General features: G+C 44.3%; 2 protein-coding genes and 1 long non-coding RNA gene across 3 annotated transcripts; 2 read left to right on the top strand and 1 right to left on the bottom strand.

Moving 5' to 3' along the window:
• Nucleotides 1-5,792: 5,792 nt before the first annotated feature.
• On the top strand, nt 5,793-7,408 carry LOC9272450 (peroxidase P7). Its single transcript, XM_015773599.3, has 3 exons — nt 5,793-6,185; nt 6,316-6,510; nt 6,597-7,408. Exons 1-3 carry the CDS (start codon nt 5,973-5,975, stop codon nt 7,167-7,169), a joined length of 981 nt encoding a protein of 326 aa, XP_015629085.1. The 5' UTR covers nt 5,793-5,972; the 3' UTR covers nt 7,170-7,408.
• A 930-nt stretch (nt 7,409-8,338) lies between these two features.
• LOC4332782 (peroxidase 70) lies at nt 8,339-13,692 on the bottom strand. Its single transcript, XM_015773716.2, has 4 exons — nt 13,361-13,692; nt 12,711-12,902; nt 12,357-12,522; nt 8,339-8,946 (listed from the first exon to the last, which is right to left on the bottom strand). The coding sequence occupies exons 1-4, from the start codon at nt 13,574-13,576 to the stop codon at nt 8,558-8,560; spliced, it is 963 nt and encodes a 320-aa protein (XP_015629202.1). The 5' UTR covers nt 13,577-13,692; the 3' UTR covers nt 8,339-8,557.
• A 2,049-nt stretch (nt 13,693-15,741) lies between these two features.
• Nucleotides 15,742-19,427, top strand: LOC9272395 (uncharacterized). Its single transcript, XR_001544694.3, has 3 exons — nt 15,742-17,298; nt 18,332-18,529; nt 18,932-19,427. It is a non-coding gene; the product is annotated as an uncharacterized lncRNA (long non-coding RNA).
• The last annotated feature ends 352 nt before the right edge of the window (nt 19,428-19,779 follow it).

Below are 19,779 nucleotides of genomic sequence, written 5' to 3'. Positions count from 1 at the left end.
AAAAAATAAACTCCTCCAACAGCTTCTCTAACTAGTGGCCAAGCTATCCGATTGGCCAAAATACTCTCTCCCCTAGCCAAACTTTACCAGCCGAAGTTGCTGGCTAATAGTGGGCTCCACGTGCTTTTGCCACTACCTCTGCTTTCTTTCATGCTTCTCTCTCACGTATCCGCCGTCGCTGTTCGCTGCTGCTCGCCAGCCCGATGCCACTGCCGCCGCCATCGCCCGTATCCGCCGTCGTCATTCGTTGCTGCTCACCGGTCCGATGCCACTGCCGTTGTCGCCGTCCCTGCCAGCCATCGCCTCCCATGCCGACCGCCGTTGCCTTCCTTCTTCAGCGCAGCTCGACAACGAGGGCGACGGGGCGGCTCGACAATGTGGCGACGGCAAGGGAGGAGGGAAGGTGCCGCCAGCCGCCGTTGTGCGTCGTCGTCTGCAAGGGAGAGCCGGTGTGCACCATCGTCTGCGGGGGAGAGCCGGTGTGCGCATTCGATGGCGAGGAAGGAAGGGCACGATGGTGAGGGATGGAGGGCATGGCGGGGAGGGAGGAGCAAGGAAGGTCGACGATGAGCAAATCCCAACGTCGCCTCATGCTCCCATCATCATCGTCGTCTGGAGCTGGCCATCATCGCGTGAAACGGCGGCGCCGCCGCCGGCTCCCTATCCACGCGCCCCCTCGCCTCAAAGCCGCCGCCTCATCATCCACCGATTGGGAAGAGGGCCGCCGACGCCAAGTGGGTGGAGATGGGAAGGGGAAAGATGTGGACTGTAGAGGAAGAGAGGGAAGAAGGTAGAGAATGACGTGGGACCAATTGTTAGATTGGAGAAGATGATAGAGAAGCTGTTGGAGTGAAAGGCAAATTTGACTCTCCAACTTTTTTTTGTAAGATGGCTAAATGAGTATTTAGAGGGTGAGATTTGGAGATGCTCTTACTGATGATATGTTTGTAAAAGTTTCTTGCGGCTGTAGTTTTTACCAGAATCAAAAGTTTTCGAAACAGCTCAGTTTTTTTTATATTTTAAAAAATAGTAGTTGTAGAATTTAAATAATAAACTAGAAATAATAAACTAGAAGCTGAGAAAGTTCCTCCAAACAGTCATTTTTTAAAAATAAAAAACTCATGCATTTATTTAAAGATCAAAGATAGGACTATTACACGAGTGATTAGAGTGCTAAGAGCAAAGGAAACTAGAACACAACCAGTTTTACAGACAAGCCCCTCAAGACTGGACAAACTACACTTTTAGACCATTATTTTGCAGAAAGGAACTTAACAAAATGAGAAAACGCAATTGGGTCCTTCTGGTATGGTTGCTTGAGAAGTTAACGACGGTAGCATGTAACTGGGCTCCGGCAGAGGAAGAAACCATATGAGCTGCAACAGATTGAGACTGCGCGCAATCGCCAAAGGGTTTCGCACAGGAGGTCAGGGCGATGGCGTTGGATGCAAAACCACGACAACAATACAACATTTTCGCTAGAGGCAGAGAAACCAAAGAGGGAACCACACCATCCACGAAGATCTAAAGAAAATCATGATGAACTATGGATGAAAACCACGACAACAATACCCGAATGGAGCTCCAAGGGAGGTTGAAACCAACTTGGAAAATCTTAAAACCTTCATCTGCCCAAACATCGGAGGAACCAACACACCGGATCGAGACATGCTGGAGCCGATGACCACCTCGAGCATCCATCAACCAACTAAAGGGCATGCCCGACACAACAGAAGATCCCAGGAACGGGAAAACTGGAAACTAATTAAACTATACTCCTTTCGTACTCGTAAAGAAAGACGTTTAGTATAATGTTTAAGTCAAACCTTGGAAATATAAATCATGAATAACTCTCAAATTGTTGAGTTTAAAAATAGAAAAAATATATGAATAGATTTGTCTTGAAAAATACTTTCATGAAAGTATACATATATCACTTTTTAATAAATATTTTTATAGAAATAAAAAGTTAAAGTTGTGTTTTGAAGACCGTATCGTTGTCCAAAACGATTTCCTTTACAAATTACAAATACGGAGAGGAGTAGGGTCAGGGTGGGAAATTTACTGTAGCGTTCGCAAATGGGAGTTCCAGAAAAGCCCCAAAACTCGGGTTCGGAAAGATGGAAACAGTCCTGGGGTGATTGAGACTATGAAAATACAAGGGAAGGCCGAATTTACAGTGGTTATGGCAAGAGCCCATATACCGGCCCACATAGGCTAGCTAGAGCCCAAAGTGGCTATTATGTGGGCTTACAATATAATCAGGCCAATTGCTGCTGCTGTTGAGCCAGATACGAGATGATCAAGGCTGTCTCCAGTAGCCTCCTTTGGTTGAGTCAGCAACAGGACCGACACCAAAATATAAGCTTTTTTTTTCTTTATCAATATTCAAAAACTGTCAAGTTAAAATTACCATTTGATACATACTTCCTTCATCCATAAAAATCAATGATGTGACACATTTAGAATACCCATACTAGGTTTATTTTTTAAGACGAAGAGGGCACTTAATTAATTAAAGTTATAAATTGTTTTTTTAATGCCACACATTTATGTTCCTAAAAAAATGTCATGTATTTGTGAACTTCAGTAGCAGGGTGTATCAACAGGGTGAAAACCATGGGCAAACCACAACCAGCTAGAATCTGTAAGCTTGAAAATTAGTTCAACCACACCTCCAAATAAGAGCACCGGATAATTAATCAGTTGAGCTGCTCTGCATCACTGCATGCATCGGCACATGTTCGTTTCTTTATTATTTGAAAACAAACGATTCAAGACAATTCTGGAACACCAAATGAACAGAAATACTAATAGTAATATAGCTAGACGATGATGTGGTAGTACGGAAAACATATCTTCTTTAACAGCGCAGTACATCAACATCTAGCATGGTACCCATGGTACTTCCTTCGGTTTTTAATATATCACATCTCGATCATTCAACTCATTTGAAAACTTGGTGCAAGACATAAAAAAAATAAGTTATGTCCAAAATACATTTAATAAAACAAATCAAATAGATTATAATTATATAACTTTTTGATAAGATGAAAAATCATACATATATAAAAAAATCAAGTACGTTGTAAACTAAAAACCAAAAAAAGAGCACACTATTTAGCAATTCGGGAAATGTGCGCGTAAAAAACAGGTTGAGTTAGAAACTCACAATGCCAAACGCAGCCGTAAATATTTGCTCCACCTGCTTCCTGCTCACTGATTAATATATATATTGTATATATTACTGCTATAGTAAACACACCATTAGGATGTGAAACATCCAAAATTGTATCGGTTTGGCCAACTAGAAAATGCCTCAATCCAACGCAACGAAAAAACTAATTGAAATTTCGAAAAATTTCAAAATTTATCTGAAAATATATATCGATTTTTGGGGCATTTCAGTTTCCAGTACAACCTGCAGATTACTGCTTAACCGATACCAGTAAACTTTATAGTAAGACCTCGTTTGAATTGGAGATGATGTTTAAGTAAGAACATACAAAACGAGCGAGAAACCATTAACATATAATTAATTAAATTTTAATTATAATAGTTAGAAAAATAAATTCATTTGATAGTTTAGAGTAACTTCTATATAAAAAGTTTTTACACGAAACATAAGGGCATGTACAATAGTGTCTAATAACGGGCTCTCTTCGTTGTTCATGCAAGTAAATTTGGTGACGTGGAGGAAAGAGAGGGAAGAAATGAGAAACATCGTTGCTACGCATGACAATGGCTCAGAGTCAACTCTTAGCATTTATTAACGGAAAGTTTGTTGCATGAGGATATAGAAAAGGAAAGAAGTATAATAAAAAAATATTTAGTGCATTAATGGTTTAGAAATCTTATTGTCTCTACTATTATAGGAGGATAGTGTCTAGTGATATTAATTAATACATAGAGCTTATATTAGACTCTACCTTTTTACATGCACTTAGTAATTTGAAAACATGCTTACCAGTTTCAAACGGAAACCTAAGTAGTAAAACTAAATACTTAGTACAACACTACGCTGGGTAGGGCTACCTGTGACGGGCCCAAAGTGTCACCTCAGACGGATATAGCTCTAGTCAGAGATTAGTGGTCACTGATAACTCTCCTCACCTTTAACGGGTGTAGACCCGTCAGTGGTGAAGGCTACTTGTGACGGACCACATATAAAACCCGTCACAGGTGACTGTTATCTCAAACGACCCATTATTTTGTGGCCCGTCACTGATGTCTTTAACCCAGCAAAAAAAAAAAAGAAGCAGCGTGCAACCCGTCACTGGTGTGAAAAACAAACAAAAAAAAATGGTGCACGCTGCTGTGGTGGTGCTCGTTGTCACAGGCTCAGAGCTGCTTTGCTCACATTCATCATCACACAAAAAATTCAAACCGATAGATCTCATATAGAAGTATTCACACAAAGTGGATGGCAAGAATTTCTCAATGCACAGACAACAATATCATATCAATGCAAAAGTATAGGGGGCGAGAGGGGCACACCGCACACCGGCGACAGATCTGGCGACCGGCGGGCGAGGGATGGCAGCCATGGCGACCGACCACATCGGCGGGGAAGAAAGGGTGGAGGCGCTGGCGGCCGGGAGGTGGGGGAGGCGTCGATGGCCAGATCCGTGTCCTATAGGCCAGATCCATATCCCGGAGGCAGACTCGGTGGTTGTCGTCGGTGGTCATCGTCGTCGTCGCTCGAGCTTGGCGCCGGTGACCCCGAGCTTCTGGAGGCCGGCGGTCGGGGATGGAGATGGCCCCCGCCGGTCGGGGATGGAGGCCGCGGCGCCGCCGCCCACTTCCTCCTTGCCTCCGCACGCCGTCGAGCCCTCCTCACCGCTGCCACGCATCGCTGAGCCACACACCAGATCGGAAATAAGAGAAGGGGGAGGAGGGGAGAAAGAAGGGGGAGGAGGATGTGGGTACCGCCACCGCCGCTCGCCGCCTAGCGCCGCCGCCTCTCTCGGGGGCCGTCGGGTCCTCCGCCACCCCGCAAGAGCCTCCCCTCTTGTTTCTGTGAGTGTGGATAAGGGAGAGAGAGATCTTTTGTTTATGTGGATAAGAGAGTGTGTGAGAGACATAGTGGATAAGGGAGTACATATTAGTATACTCCGCCCCCCTCCCCACCTGTAACGGGCTCCAGTGATGGGTCCGTTTAAGGTGAGTTAACCTCACCTTTGACGGTTTATAAGGATGCAACCCGTTACTTGTACCTGTGACGGGCCGGATGTAGAAGCCGTCAGAGGTGAGATTTACCTCACCTTGACGGTTTCTACTGTGGGACCGTCACAGGTGACTAGTTAACTGTGACGGGTTGCAGAAGGATGCCTCACCGATGACGGCGTCCCGTAGGACCCGTCAAAGGTGACCCTCATTACTGACCAATACTAAAGCCCGTCACAGATATGCCGTCAAAGATGTAAGGATCTGGTGTAGTGCAAAGTACTGATAAAGAGCGCTCCAGCTGGCTAGGTTTGAGTTAGTTTGTGGTTGGTCACCGTCGTTTCAAGCTCGCTGAGCAAATCAGGGCGGCAGGTCGCGCGATAATTAGTTGCCCGCTTTCGTCATGCATTACATAGCAAACCACATCGATCCGTCGCTTTTAGCAGTTGTTAAAATCCCTTTCGTATAGCAAAAAGCCCCACCTCGATCACTCCAGGATCTCCATATGCATGCATATATCTATCGAATTCCACTTTGGTTTTCCTACCTACCATTTTGAAACCGTGATTAATTAACTGAACTAAATTCATCTCAATTGCTTTCTCTTACACTTTATGGCTTCACGTAGCCGAGTCGTCGAGTCAACTCGGTTGAGCTATATAAGCTCTCCATTTGCCTTGCTCTGCTTCCACGCACTCGATCGAGCTTAACTAATTAACCATCAGTAGCAAATTAAGCCTCGACCAGCTAATCAATTAATTGAGCTTGTGCTGTTAGCCGTGTCATCTATAGCTCGCTAGCTTGCCATGGTGTCCTCTGCTATGGCGGCGGTGGCGGTGGCGTTTGCTGTAGTGGTGGCCGCGACGATGAGCAGCGCGCAACTTGACCCGCACTTCTACGACGGCTTGTGCCCGGCGGCGCTGCCCACCATCAAGCGGATCGTCGAGGAGGCCGTCGCGGCGGAGCCCCGCATGGGCGCCTCGCTCCTGCGCCTGCACTTCCACGACTGCTTCGTCAACGTAAGTAAATCAAATCGGCATCGATCAGCATGGCATGAACACGTTAAGATCTTGTTGATTGTTTTCTTGATCGATCGATCTGTCGATATGCTTGTGATGATCGGTAATGGATGGACATATGCGTGATCAGGGTTGCGACGGGTCCATCCTGCTGGACGACACGCCATTCTTCACGGGGGAGAAGAACGCGGCGCCCAACATGAACTCCGTCCGCGGCTTCGACGTCATCGACCGCATCAAGGACGCCGTCAACGCCGCCTGCCGCCGCAACGTCGTCTCCTGCGCCGACATCGTCGCCGTCGCCGCGCGCGACTCCATCGTCACCGTGCGTACCATACCTGAAACCTAGCTTTGGCAATGGCATCGCTCACTGAACTGAATGCATTCATGCATGTGTGTGTGCGCGCGCAGCTGGGAGGGCCGTCGTACCACGTGCCGCTGGGCCGGAGGGACGCGCGGACGGCGAGCCAGGCGGCGGCGAACAGCAGCATCCCGGCGCCGACGCTCAACCTCGACGGCCTCGTCTCCAGCTTCGCCGCGCAGGGCCTCTCCGTGCAGGACCTCGTCCTCCTCTCCGGCGCCCACACGCTGGGCTTCTCCCGCTGCACCAACTTCCGCGACCGCCTCTACAACGAGACGGCCACGCTCGACGCCTCCCTCGCCGCGTCGCTCGGGGGGACCTGCCCGCGTACCGCCGGCGCCGGCGACGACAACCTCGCGCCGCTCGACCCGACGCCGGCGAGGTTCGACGCCGCGTACTACGCCTCGCTGCTGCGCGCCAGGGGGCTCCTGCACTCGGACCAGCAGCTGTTCGCCGGCGGCGGCCTCGGCGCCACCGACGGGCTCGTCAGGTTCTACGCCGCCAACCCGGACGCGTTCCGGCGAGACTTCGCCGAGTCCATGGTGAGGATGGCCAGCCTGAGCCCGCTCGTCGGGAGCCAAGGCGAGGTCCGCGTCAACTGCAGGAAGGTGAACTACTACTAGCAAGAACGCGAGATGGCCTAAATTAAATGAGTTCCGAATGAATTAATAGTGCTTAAGTATGTTAATTAATTACCTTCTCCTGTGGATGAGAGTTCTTCATTGTGGTTTAATTAGCTCATTTAATTCAGTTTGTGTGAGTGAAGTGAATATTGTTTAAACGTTCTGGTGTTCTTTGATTTTCATTTCCTCTTGTAATAGTGATGAGTTCAAAAGTTAAATGCACTGAGTTTTTGTACGCAGTCGCGGGCAGTTGACATTTCTGATGAAAGCCACTATTTGAGAGTGAAAACTCCGAGAAGATGTTAATTTGATCACCAAATCAACATTGATTTTCAGTGAGCACACAACCACTTCTTGGGAAAAATGACACCACTACACGTTCAGTTTTGCAGGCCCTTATCTTCTGCATTCTCATTCCGATCAGCAATGGATTATCAATGCCATTATGACCAAATAATGCATTTTCGTACTCCTACTTAGCAACAATAAGAATTTGTACATATTGTCTGCAGGTGTATTTGTCTTGTATATTGTTCTGTACTCCTATAAAACCATAAATAGGTGTTCTAACTCTGAAGGTGAGCTCCCCACAAAAAAAGGAATAAAAGAAAAAAAAGAAGAAAGAAAAAGAAAAAGAAACATCTGAAGGTGAGCAGAGCGTTTAGTAGGTGGACCTACTGATTAATTAGTAGTATTTGCTATCAGTATGTATGACTTTGATCCAGTAGCTGTAACTGATAGCCTGATACTCTTACTCCACTTTCATGTCTGATGACTTAAAAAGTTCAGGACTCAGAAAAAGAGTTCATACTCTGACAGTTTGACTTGATCAGAAAAAAGTTAATTAACCATGTTTATCAATTAATCACAAAGCATTCAACGAGATGCATATGGTTGGTCGGCGCTTCACTTGGTAGGCACAACTACACGAAGCCACAAAATGGCCAATATATGAACAGAAAGTCAGAGAGGAATTAAACCCTGCATATCTGAAGCTGAGAGGTGCACGATTTGTAGACTTACTGATATTATTTTTATTTTTATGAGACGAGATTTTTTAAAATGCCAAATTTTAGTAAGATGGCAATGACAAGAGTCTAGATTAATTTTGGTAGTGTTTAAATTTTTGAAAATACCAAATGATAGTAGGCAGCAATGACAAGAGTACGTTTATTCTACCAAAATTTAATAATAATATTAAAAGTCGATAGTGTTGAAAATGGCAATAAACCGGACAAGCCCTTACATAAATTCAATATCACGTTGCGCACTTATACATATCGCGATATCGCTAATCACTTATTAGCTTATTAATAGTCTAGTCTTATTCGATTCGATTCTATCCACGTAGGTACAGTAGATCGACGCATTTCGTAGAGATATACAGATCAGTTGACCCTGGAGCAGTTGAGCCTGATCTCGCCCTGCGTGCCGGTGAGCGGCCTGATGGCGCCCATGCGCACCATGGCGGCGGCGAAGTCGGCGTTGAAGCGGGCGGGGTTGGCGGCGTAGACGCGGACGAGGGCGTCGGTGCCGGAGCCGTCGCCGCGGTAGAGCTCCTGGTCGGAGTGGAGGAGGCCGCGGCCGGCGATGAGGTCGGTGAAGAAGGCGTTGTCGAAGGCGTTGGGGGTGGAGTCCAGCGGCGCCAGGTTGGTGTCGCCGCCGGCCTGCGGGCAGCTCGCCCGGAGCGACGCCGCGAACGGCGCGTTGATGTTGGACTCGCCGTAGAGCCGCGACCGGAAGTTGGTGCACTGCGCCACGCCCACCGTGTGCGCTCCTGCATGTGTAGTTACAGTAGTAGCCAGAAGATCCACTTAATTGTGTCAGACGTTTGCAGAAATGTTCCTTCATTAAAATCGTCGCAAGCTTTTTTATTGAAAAACTTTTAAATGTAACTATATAATATAATTTCACCATAATTATACTATAACACTATAATATTATAACTTGTATATATAAAATAAATACAGTCTTTTATACCTAAATTATATAGGAGGAATATCCGGTGAAAACCATCAAATAAATGAAAACCCGTGAAAACTATATCTAAAAGTTTGTGAATTCATGAAAAAATTATTAGAGATAGGTATAGGCATGAAATACATTCATACAAAATCTCAAGTCCAAACTCAACTTCATTTGAGAGAAAAAAAAAACAAATTTCGAGTGAATGAATAGTGTCCTGTTACTGTTCACCAGAAATTTGTCTTTTTGTTTCTCTCAAATGAAGTTGAGTTTGGACTGAGTTTTGGTATGAATGTATTTCATGCCTATACCTATCTCTAATAATTTTTTCATGAATTCACGAACTTTTAGATATAGTTTTTACGGGTTTTAACTTATTTGATGTTTTTCACCGGATATGTCCCCATTATATAGAAGTTATAATGTAGTTACGGTGTAGTAACTAACTGTAACTAACTTATATGTAAATAGTATAGCACGAATCTTAACACAACATCTTATGGCTGGAAATTCGAAAGCTAGAAAAAGTTCTTCTAGTAAATCCGTTAAAAAAAAGCTACTCCTACTAATTGATATGTTCGGGCATTGAAACATGACCATACCATTGAAAATAGGCTAGGGCATAAAATGTGAATCTAAGTATAAAACAAGATATTATTTATCCAACCGCTTTTCTTTTTCTTTTTCTTTTTCTTTTGGGTTTTTTTCAATTCTAGTGATTTTTTTAGCATGTAGCAACAGTTTGTATCTAGCGATTTTTTTTAATGCGCTACACGCGACTACGCGAGTGAGGGGAAAGGGATGAGGAGTGTTTTTAATAGTTGTAGAGAAGAGAAAAAAAACCATTTCCCCAGTGGTTTTATTAAAAACTGTGATAACTGAGTGGTTATTATCTAAAACCGGTCAAATTCCGATAAAAACATGCTTACACAATTGAATTTTAGTTTAATATTTCTTAAAAAAAACTTTAATTTACGGTTGTAAATAAATAGGAACCAACTCGATAAGGCCAATAATCGTATTTTAACACTACATGCACCGACATTTGATGAGGAGCAAAGGCGGTGGTTGACTTAAGCATATCCCAGTTTCGCACAGAAGATTAGCGATATGAGGGGATAATTGAGTGTAGGGTACCTGAGTTAGTTACTTGGTCACATTCAGTGAACAAATCCTATCAACGAAAAGGACTTATAAGAAACACTATGCAACGAATGCGTCACATTCTACAGGACATATATGTTGTTTTCTTGATTATGAAAGGGGACTGATTTATTTTTGAAAACCTATTTCTACTATACTTTAAATCAACCTTTTTTGGACTCACTTTAATCAATATTGATTCAACATCCAACATTTACACCTATATATAGTACTTCCAACCAACATTAACAAGTATCCATAAACACAGGAAAGTTTGACAAATCTAATTAAAAAATAATCACGTTTCCAACGTATAGACAATTACGTGGACAGTTTCAAGCAAAATTAGTTAATGATCTCCGTCATAGAAATCATCATCATAATATGAACGTAGAATGTTTATTCCCTCTGTCATTGTGCCACATATACAACATTATATTAGCCATTGGATTAAGGAAGGACGGCTTGGATTGATCAAAAGCTAAGAGGCACGAGAAGGATCCAGAAGAGTGTGATCGTTTCTCCAGTTCCCAACACATTTTCAGTGCACGAAAAACGGAGCAGTTTATTAGCACGTGATTAATTAAGTATTAATATTTTTTTAAAAAAAATGGATCAATATGATTTTTTAAACAACTTTCATATAGAAATTTTATAAAAGAACTCACCATTATGATTTTTTAAACAAATTTCATATAGAAATTTTATAAAAGAACTCACCATTTTGCAGTTTGAAAAGCGTGCGCGCGGAATACGAGGGAAACTAGGCAGAAGAGGTTGGGAATACAGAGCAATAGACACAGACACGTGACAACAATGTGGCGGTGGTACTCACCTGACCACCATCTCCAAGGAAGAAAGTGGCAGCCTCCTGCTGTTGCACTACTGCTGATTTATTTTTCCAACTAACGATAAAGAAAACCGTTGCTTTCACCAGCTAATTAACCAGTTTGATGTGGCATCTACACACGTATATTAAAGCTGAAACAACTCAAATTAACCCTTCGTAAATTGACCTTAGGTATAAATCGAATTTGACCTTACATATTTGTTTGTGAAGTGATATATTTTATTTTAAATTTTTTAATAACTATTTAGATTATATACAAGCAACGAGAGGATATCCCCTCGAGAGATAAAAATCCACGTCCTTTCTAATTTTAATTAGCTAGTATACGTTGGTCTAGCTGTTTGATATCGATCAGCTTGGATCTACTGAACACAAAAAAAAGCCGCTGCAGATAACCGTGGGCCGTAGCTATCTAATCCACGCAACAAGAGGCCTACTTATGTAGTAGGAGAGCTTATATACTACATCCTTCATTTTAAAATGTTTGACACCATTGATTTTTTAGCACATGTTTGATTGTTCGTCTTATTCAAAAACTTTTATGAAATATGTAAAATTATATGCCTACATAAAAATATATTTAACAATGAATCAAATGATAGGAAAAGAATTAATAATTACTTAATTTTTTTGAATAAGACGAATGGTCAAACATGTGCTAAAAAGTCAATGACGTCAAACATTTCGAAACGGAGGGAGTATATGTTACTGCAGATCGAATTCGCTATATATCTATCTCGTGTGAATTTTTTTTCCTTAAAAATCGCATGGTTCGTACCTCTGATTTTTCCTTAGATTTGATATTTCTTTAAAAAACCGATGAAGCTGTTAGGTTGGACCTAGTTTCATCGCTCACTCATCCACTACATTACGGTCAAGCTTCACATATGCATGGTTGGTTTTACTGTAAAAAAATAGTGATTACATTCGTGCGATTTTAAAAAAAGAACACTTGAGTGACATATAGCTTGCCCCATGCAGCTTAGTACTTAGGGTGCATTCGAATATGCTTATGAACTGAGCTTTTTAGCCTCACGCAAAACATAACAAGTTATTACCGTATAATTAATTAATTAATTAAGTATTAACTATTATAAATTTAAAAATAAAATTATTTGATTTCTTTTATTAAAATATGTATATATAATACTTACAAAATGTAGTTTAGGAAATCGTACTCAGGGAAACGAGTAAGTAATTAATTAACCAGAAATGGGAGCCTTAATTACCAGTGAGTACAACCAGGTCGGTGGGGCTGAGCCCTTTCCCGGCGAAGCTAGTGACGAAGTTACCCAGGTCGGTGGTCGGTGGATGGAGGTTGGTGTTCGCCATGGTTTGGTTCGTCGTCATCCCGTCCCTCCTCCCGAGCTCCACCGGGTACGATGGACCTCCTAGCTGCATCCATGTCGTACAATGTTAATGGCTGCTCTCTTCGTCTAAAAAAAATAAATCTACTATCTTATATCCAGATTCGTAGTATTAGAATGTGTCACATCTCATTTGAGATTTGTCTTTTACAGGACGGAGAGAGTTGTTGCGTTCAATTAATTTGAGACAAGCTAGCAAGCTTGGGATCGACGTACGGCGACGACGGAGTCGCGGGCGGCGACAGCAAGGATGTCGGCGCAGGAGACGGTCTGCCTGCAAGATGCCTCGAGTTGCATCTTAATGCTAGAGATGACCTCGAATCCCCTCAGCGAGTTGACATTAGGGAACGCACCCTGCTCCCCCCGGAAGGTGGCATTGTCGGCCAGCAGTATCGACGCGTCGCATCCCTATGAAATTGGTAAGAAAATTAAGTCTATGACATAAGAGACATGCTATTGAAAAAAATGTGAATAAGCCATAACGGTTACACTGAACAAAGTATAAAGTATATGTCTAATAAACTGTGACAACAAAAAAATGTGGTGTGGTAAAGTGTTATCGTGAACCAAACACCCTGGCCTGTAAATCACAACATCCTACCTAGCCAATTCATGTTAGTAGTATATCCCAATAGAATTTCACTGAGATCAAGAATATATCTCTTTAAGCGTGTGTTATGAGGACACATTCGTGGATATATAAGTATAGTGTTACGTGTGTAGTGGCATGTGTCTATCATGTAATCGGAAAAAAAATCATATAAAGCAATAGAGAATTAAGTAAAAAAATCATATAAAGCAATAGAGAATTAAGTATAGGGGCAGGAGTAATAATTAAGATTTTAAGACTAATGGATGAGACTTGCTTGGACAAAGCAGTCGTGGAAGTGGAGCCTGAGCAGGGAGGCGCCCATGCGGGGCTCCCTGGCCACCGCCGCGTTCACGGCGCTCCTGATCGTCGACAGCGCGGTCGGGCACGACGAGGCGTAGAACGTCGTCGACAGCTGGCCCGACGCCGCCGCCGCCAACGCCACCACCAAAACGCTCACCGCCACGGCGGCGGAAGAGTAGGAGTAACCCATATGGTCAAAATGAAATATCACAACTTCACAAGCTCTCTCTCGTTGCTGTGGCTTTGCTTAATTGGTGCTGTACTGCTTAATTACCTGCATTGGCAATGCACACCCACAGTCACGTATATATATAGCCACAGAGTCACTTGACAAAGCCCTCGAGAGCTCAGCTTATAGCTAGCTACTCCCTTCGTCCCTAAATGTTTAACGCTGTTGACTTTTTTAAACATGTTTGACCGTTCGTCTTATTAAAAAAATTAAATAATTATTAATGATTTTTTTATCATTTAATTCATTGTTAAAAGTATATATACATATAGTTTTATATATTTCGTAAAAGTTTTTAAATAAGACGAACAGTAAAACATATTTAAAAAAGTTAACGCCGTCAAACATTTAAGATGGAGGTAGTATTAAGCACTTGTCTTTACATGCTAATTATTGTACGGCTCGTGAACAGAAAACCCCAAGGCTCTGTGGCCCTCGGGCTCTGTGGCAGCAACTGGTTAGTTAGCTTGTCCTGCTGCATGCATGCATGTTCTCCTTCTGCAGTGCAGTGCTGAGGGACTGGAATTCTGGAAAGATGTAGTATATATACGGAACGACATCAATATTACTATCGTGGTCTCAATCAATGACGACCTGTAATAACTAATCATGCACGCACGTATGTTTCCATAACAACACAGGTACGCATAATCTTTGGCCCTAATTACCTGAATTAGTAGCACAAACTGTATTGATCGATGCCTCTAAGTATCTTCAGAATAAGCCGTGTTAATCAACTGGGACTCCTGAAGTGACCGAGGTTAATTGATCTTAGTGGTGTTGGAGAGCGCTATGTACCTGCTTGACTGTTTAATTAACGTATACATACGAACATATGCGATAAATCATGATATCAAATAATTCAGCCGAAATCATGATATCAAATAATTCAGCCGAGATAATTAAACGCCAATGATATTATTGTTGGAGCGGATATATTTATGATTTCAACACGGCTTTTCTTATCTGTTTACGAACAAAACGAAAGAGTGTAGTGTGCTCTGGTCCTGTCATACTTGGATAAATTACTCACAAAGTTTGATCATGGGAACAAAATGTACACTGTAGCAGGGAAACTAATCATCTTCTAGCGGTTGTGGTCAGCCAGCTCAGTGTTAGCCTGTATCGACTAACAACGAACAAATTAATAAGACAGCTTAACAAGAAACAATATTCATACCCATCAGCATAGGGACATCCTTTGCGGCACATGCATTTGCATGGATGCATCCATCGCTGTAGGCCTCAAGACCAAGAGAAATTAAATTAGGTTACAAGGCTGAAATTAGATAGCTCTTGTTTGCCTCTAATCATCAATCAATAACTCCCCTAACCCCACCGTTTTTCTCATTTTCTTGATTTTTTTTGGCTATCTGGATGGTTTACCCATCGCTCCTCCTCATTCCGGCTCCTCGTGCACGCCTGCATGACCGCTCGTAAGCGGTCACTGGTCCAACGATTTTTTTGGGCGCTATGGGGGCGTGCGCACGCGCCGGTCTCGACGGCGGGTTGGAACCTGTTTGATTAAAAGGATATTTTGCAAAAAAATTCCTTGTGTTTCCACGAAATATCGTATACGTCCTTGGACAGGTTCACACCCGTTGTGTTTGTTGCGAAAAAACCCTCCTATTTCACAAATATACAATGTGAAGAAGAGAAAATTCCGTTTTAGGGGTAACGCTGTAAATATTAAAAACTAAGGTGTTTTTTCGAAAAAACCACCACATATACCCTAAACCCTAACCAGGGCTGTTCCCCACTCCCTCACCACGCGGCCGCCGCCCCACCCACGCCCCGTGCTCGGCGCCGGCGCCGGCGCGGGACTCCCCTCGCCTCCGTCCGCTCTCCCCGAGTCACCTCCGTCGTCGTACGCCCTCCACCCGCCGCCGCCGACGTCGTCCGTCCTCCCCCCGCTCTCCGTTGCCTCTCCTTGCAGGCCGTGCGACGGCGCGGCTCGTGGCCTCGTCTCCGGTGCCACCGTAGCTAGATCTGGCCCTCCCACGGCTGGATCTAGCTCCGCCGCCGCTGGATCTAGCGGCCGGAGGAGACGGCGCGACGGAGGAGGATGGCCGCGATAGCTTCGGACGACGAAGCGGCGGAGGCCGACAGGTGCGGCACCATCGTCCGCCTTCCCCGCGAGGGGTTCCGCTGCCGCCACCGTCACCCGTCGCCTCCGCATGCCCACACACACCACGATCTGCCGCCGGTGCCTCCTCCCTCCTTACCCCTCCCCTTGTGGTGACGTCAACGGGACGGAAGGCGGACGCGTCCATCAAGGCTTGAGGTGGCGGCGGAGCTGACCACGCGACCGCCGCCCGTCGGAGCCGGTACTCCCTAGCCCCTTCTTCATGCGCCACCGCCGCCTCCTCGTTCTTCCCTAGCCGTCGTCACCGCCCGTACTCTTCATCTCCCCAATGCCGCCGCTTCCTCTCTTTTGCCCTGTCGTATAGCAGGCCAAACGGGCGGCCCGGCCCAGCACGGCATGGCACACTGACGGCACGGCCCACTAGGGCACGGCCCGTTAGGCACGGCTCCTATAGCGGGCCGTGCCGTGCTGGCCCACGTGCCAAGGCCTCGGCCCAAGCACGGCCCAAGGAGGTGCTGGGTCGTGCCGGGCCGGCACGGCTACTGTAGTGGACCGTGGGCTGGTAGCCGGCCCACTAGTACATGTGGCCCATAAAAATTGAAATTTGAGGGGAAAAAAGAAAAAAAAGACAGAAAAAACATTATAAATATAGGATAAATGTGAGGAAAATTTAGGAAATATATCATAAAATATATGGTACAAATAGGATAAAATGTGGAAAAAAATAAAAAATATGAGAAATATATGGGAAAAATTAGAAAATCGTAGGAAAAATAAATGGGTCGGTGGGCCGTGCCATTCCGGCACGCTAAAGTAAACGTGCCGTGCCGTGCTGGCCTACGGGCTGAGGCGTCGGCCCAAACACGGCACGGGATAACGGGCCGTGCTGGCACGGCCCACAGGCTGGCGTGCCGTGCCGGGCCTTGGCCGGCTACAGTACTGCCGTGCTCGGGCCGGCCCGGCTTGGCACGGCCCATTTGGCCAGGTATACCCTCTCGCCTCGCTCGGTGGGGTGTCGGATTTGACGAGCAAGGTCAGCGGCGAGGAGCAGGGCCAGCGGATGTGGCAAGGTGGCGAAGGCCTCAGCAGCCGGCGGTGGGCGCTCAAAGCGGACGAAAGCGAGGCCGCCGGCGGCCCCATCAACCGCCCTACCCACCACCCCTAACCCCCCGCGCCATGTCGTCCTCCCGCTCCGGTGCCTATTTCCACCCCCCCCCCCCCCCAACACCCGTGCCTCCTGCCGCCGTCGCTCCCACCCCACCACCGGCGGTCCTCTTCCTCCCGGTCGACGTTGCTAGCCGATGCCCCTTCTACCTGACGACCCTATGGCTGCAGTCTGTACCGTCCCATATTCTTCCAGCCAAGGTGGCACCCATCCTCCGCGCCGACGCTGAGCCGTCCTCGGGGAATGCCGGATCTGGCACCTTGTCGCCGGATTGGCCCCGGTCTAGGGCCGGACGATTGCAACTCGCTGTGGCTCAAGTTTTGTTGTCGGCTCTTCCTCCTTCCGAACCGACGGACGCATTGGTTGGATGACAGCAGACATCAGCCCATGATTAAGCGTTGCGGGCGGCGACGACGACCTTGCTGTATCTGTGTAAGTGATGAGTTTTATGGAGTCTTTATTCTTCAGACTACTGGAAGTTTCTTTTTGTCCAACCAGGTTCTTGCGATGTACTGGAAGTTCCTAAACCTTTTTTTTTTTCCTGAACGTGTTCCTAAGTACACTTGAGGCTGTTATTTTGGTCGATTGCAAAGCAATTTGAATTAACAAATCCCAAAGCAAAGCGGTAGTGACGAGTTTTTTATGTGCATGTTTTACTGCCTCGGCGGTGATGCAATCATTCAGGTTTTTTATTCGACTGCATCTTACCTATTCAAACTGCAGGAAAGTATTGAATTATTGTGGGTTCTGGTGGTTTTTATGCTGACTTGTTCAGTTGTTCTCGGTGGTGGTCTTTTTTTTATTATTAGACCACTGTATGTGCCTCGTGTTAGTCTGTTTCTTGTTAAAAAAAATTGCATGGCTCATTATAGTATCCTACTAGGCTTTTCATGCTCTAGGTTCATTGATATACAACTTTTCTGAATGTGAATGAGCTCCTTGAACCTGGATTTTGGTTAGGCAGATTATCTGCATTATCTTTTACACTATTGTATTTGGTTAAGTGGGTTATCTATGTGAGGCCAGATGTAGTGATTGGTCTTACTTGTGATGCTAACAAGCATGCTTTCAAACTTACAGAATTGTTCTTTTGGAAAAATGGAACATGAACTGTGATCTAACGCTCTTATCAGTCAATAGCCATCCTTTTAATTGTAATTTTCATATTAGAGCAGAACTACCTAGCATTTCCCTGATGCTATCATAACACATGAAACTGACAGCGAAAATTGAAGGGCCTAATATTTATTGTCCTACAATGTTGCACTTTGTAAAACTATAAATAAAATTATAACTCATTGAGCCGCATCCTTTCAGAACATGTTAAAGTCTATAAGGCTCTCATGCCTAGCTTGACAGTTAAAGCTCAATTGGAACTGAAGATCTATTACCATCTAACGTTCATTGCATACTGAAAATTGGATTAGGTTCTTTTAGAGCTTAATAGGGCCTGTTTTTTTTATAGGTTATGGTGTTTTGCCACACTTGACTTTATTATTAACCAGATCTACAGTCCTTGACAATACTCCTACTTCGAAGCATTCATTGGATGATCGCAGACCCTTGATCAGTAAGCAACCGATTTATGGCTTGTGGTTGCTGCTTGATCTCCTCACCTCTCTTGCAGGGGTAAGAAAAAGCAATGTACGAAGCACCATAAAAGGTAATTAATTTTCTCATCATAATATCGCAGATAGAAGCTTAGAAAATACCTACTTTTGGTTGCTAGGGCGAATTACCAAAAGTGGTGTACAATCAAATGGTTTGCTGCAATCCTTTTGCTTACCTACATGCCCTAATATATTAGATCGATCCCAAATTGCTTTATGTATCGTGTACCTTATTATATTATATGTGCATAGGTCCTAAAAGAGTTGTTGAAAAATACATCTCTGTTGTCCCACATAGAATACATGATCTCTGTTGTTCCATGGCTTGCATGGATTACCTAGCTAATATATTCTACTCCTATCCTCCTTTATTTATTTTTAATAATTTATCTTATTTACTTCTGCAAATTATTCCCATACCAAACTAATTCAGTTGTGTGCCTTCTTGCTTGCAGGTAAGGAGGTGCTCCATGTAAGGACTTTGGAGTTGCTGGCATAGCAGAGAATTGAATGACTCTGCTTTTCTAAGTGCAAGCAATTGTGTTCTTTGGGTTTTATACTAATTCTCAAACTTGATGATATTGGGCTGGTCGCCTCTATATTTGCTAACTCAATAGAGCCCTTTTCCGTTATAGCATCTTTACTTTCCAAATTTTTTAATTTGTAATTTCTTTTTATATGAGCAATTGGTACTATGAATGTACGAGACATATGGTCCTACATCCTGTATGTCTGGGGAACGGGAATTGGTTGGGAAAAAAAGTTACCATGTGGACTTATTTTTTGTTAGGCTCATGTTGTTCAACTAGCCCTGATAGTTTCCTAAAACTTTGTTTAATTTAAGAAGCTATGTAATGATTCTATTTTTGGTGTACAAGATATTGGCATTATGTTACACATAGATGTGTTTTGAAAGCTAAATAAAATTACATAGCAACATTTGGTCAACAATAGCTATATGTTTAACAGTAGCTTTGCTTAAGCTGTTAATCATATCCTTGTGTGCGCAGCTGCGCGCGGCGTGGCGCCGCGCTTATACTTCTAGTTCCATCCATGCCCATGACAGGAGCCACTTATCCGACCAATTCAAGACCAGCACATAATTTAACTCGCCTGCTTATGTGGACAACCATGAATTGATTGATAATCCCTGTCAAATTCAGGACTTGACCCGCCTGTAATTCAAGTGGAATAATCGAGTCTATTGGCATGACAATTTTGCTCCCAGGTATAGAAACACCATATAGGAGTATTGAGCATAAATTTTAAGAGTAACTTTACAGGATGCCGCACTAAAATTTGA

The sequence above is a fragment of the Oryza sativa genome, chromosome 3, assembly GCF_034140825.1.
Source record: "Oryza sativa Japonica Group chromosome 3, ASM3414082v1".
NCBI classification, from domain to species: Eukaryota; Viridiplantae; Streptophyta; class Magnoliopsida; order Poales; family Poaceae; genus Oryza; species Oryza sativa.
This window is presented reverse-complemented; position numbering and strand designations above follow the sequence as displayed.

Bases quoted from the DNA above. Each gene is read 5' to 3' on its own strand.
- LOC9272450 (XM_015773599.3), top strand. From the start codon at position 5,973: ATGGTGTCCTCTGCTATGGCGGCGGTGGCGGTGGCGTTTGCTGTAGTG. The intron at 6,186-6,315 runs GTAAGTAAATCA...ATGCGTGATCAG, and splicing joins TCCACGACTGCTTCGTCAAC to GGTTGCGACGGGTCCATCCT. The intron at 6,511-6,596 runs GTGCGTACCATA...GTGCGCGCGCAG, and splicing joins CGCGCGACTCCATCGTCACC to CTGGGAGGGCCGTCGTACCA.
- LOC4332782 (XM_015773716.2), bottom strand. From the start codon at position 13,576: ATGGGTTACTCCTACTCTTCCGCCGCCGTGGCGGTGAGCGTTTTGGTG. The intron at 12,903-13,360 runs GCAAGTCTCATC...CCAATTTCATAG, and splicing joins TCCACGACTGCTTTGTCCAA to GGATGCGACGCGTCGATACT. The intron at 8,947-12,356 runs GTAATTAAGGCT...CTACACATGCAG, and splicing joins CGACCTGGTTGTACTCACTG to GAGCGCACACGGTGGGCGTG.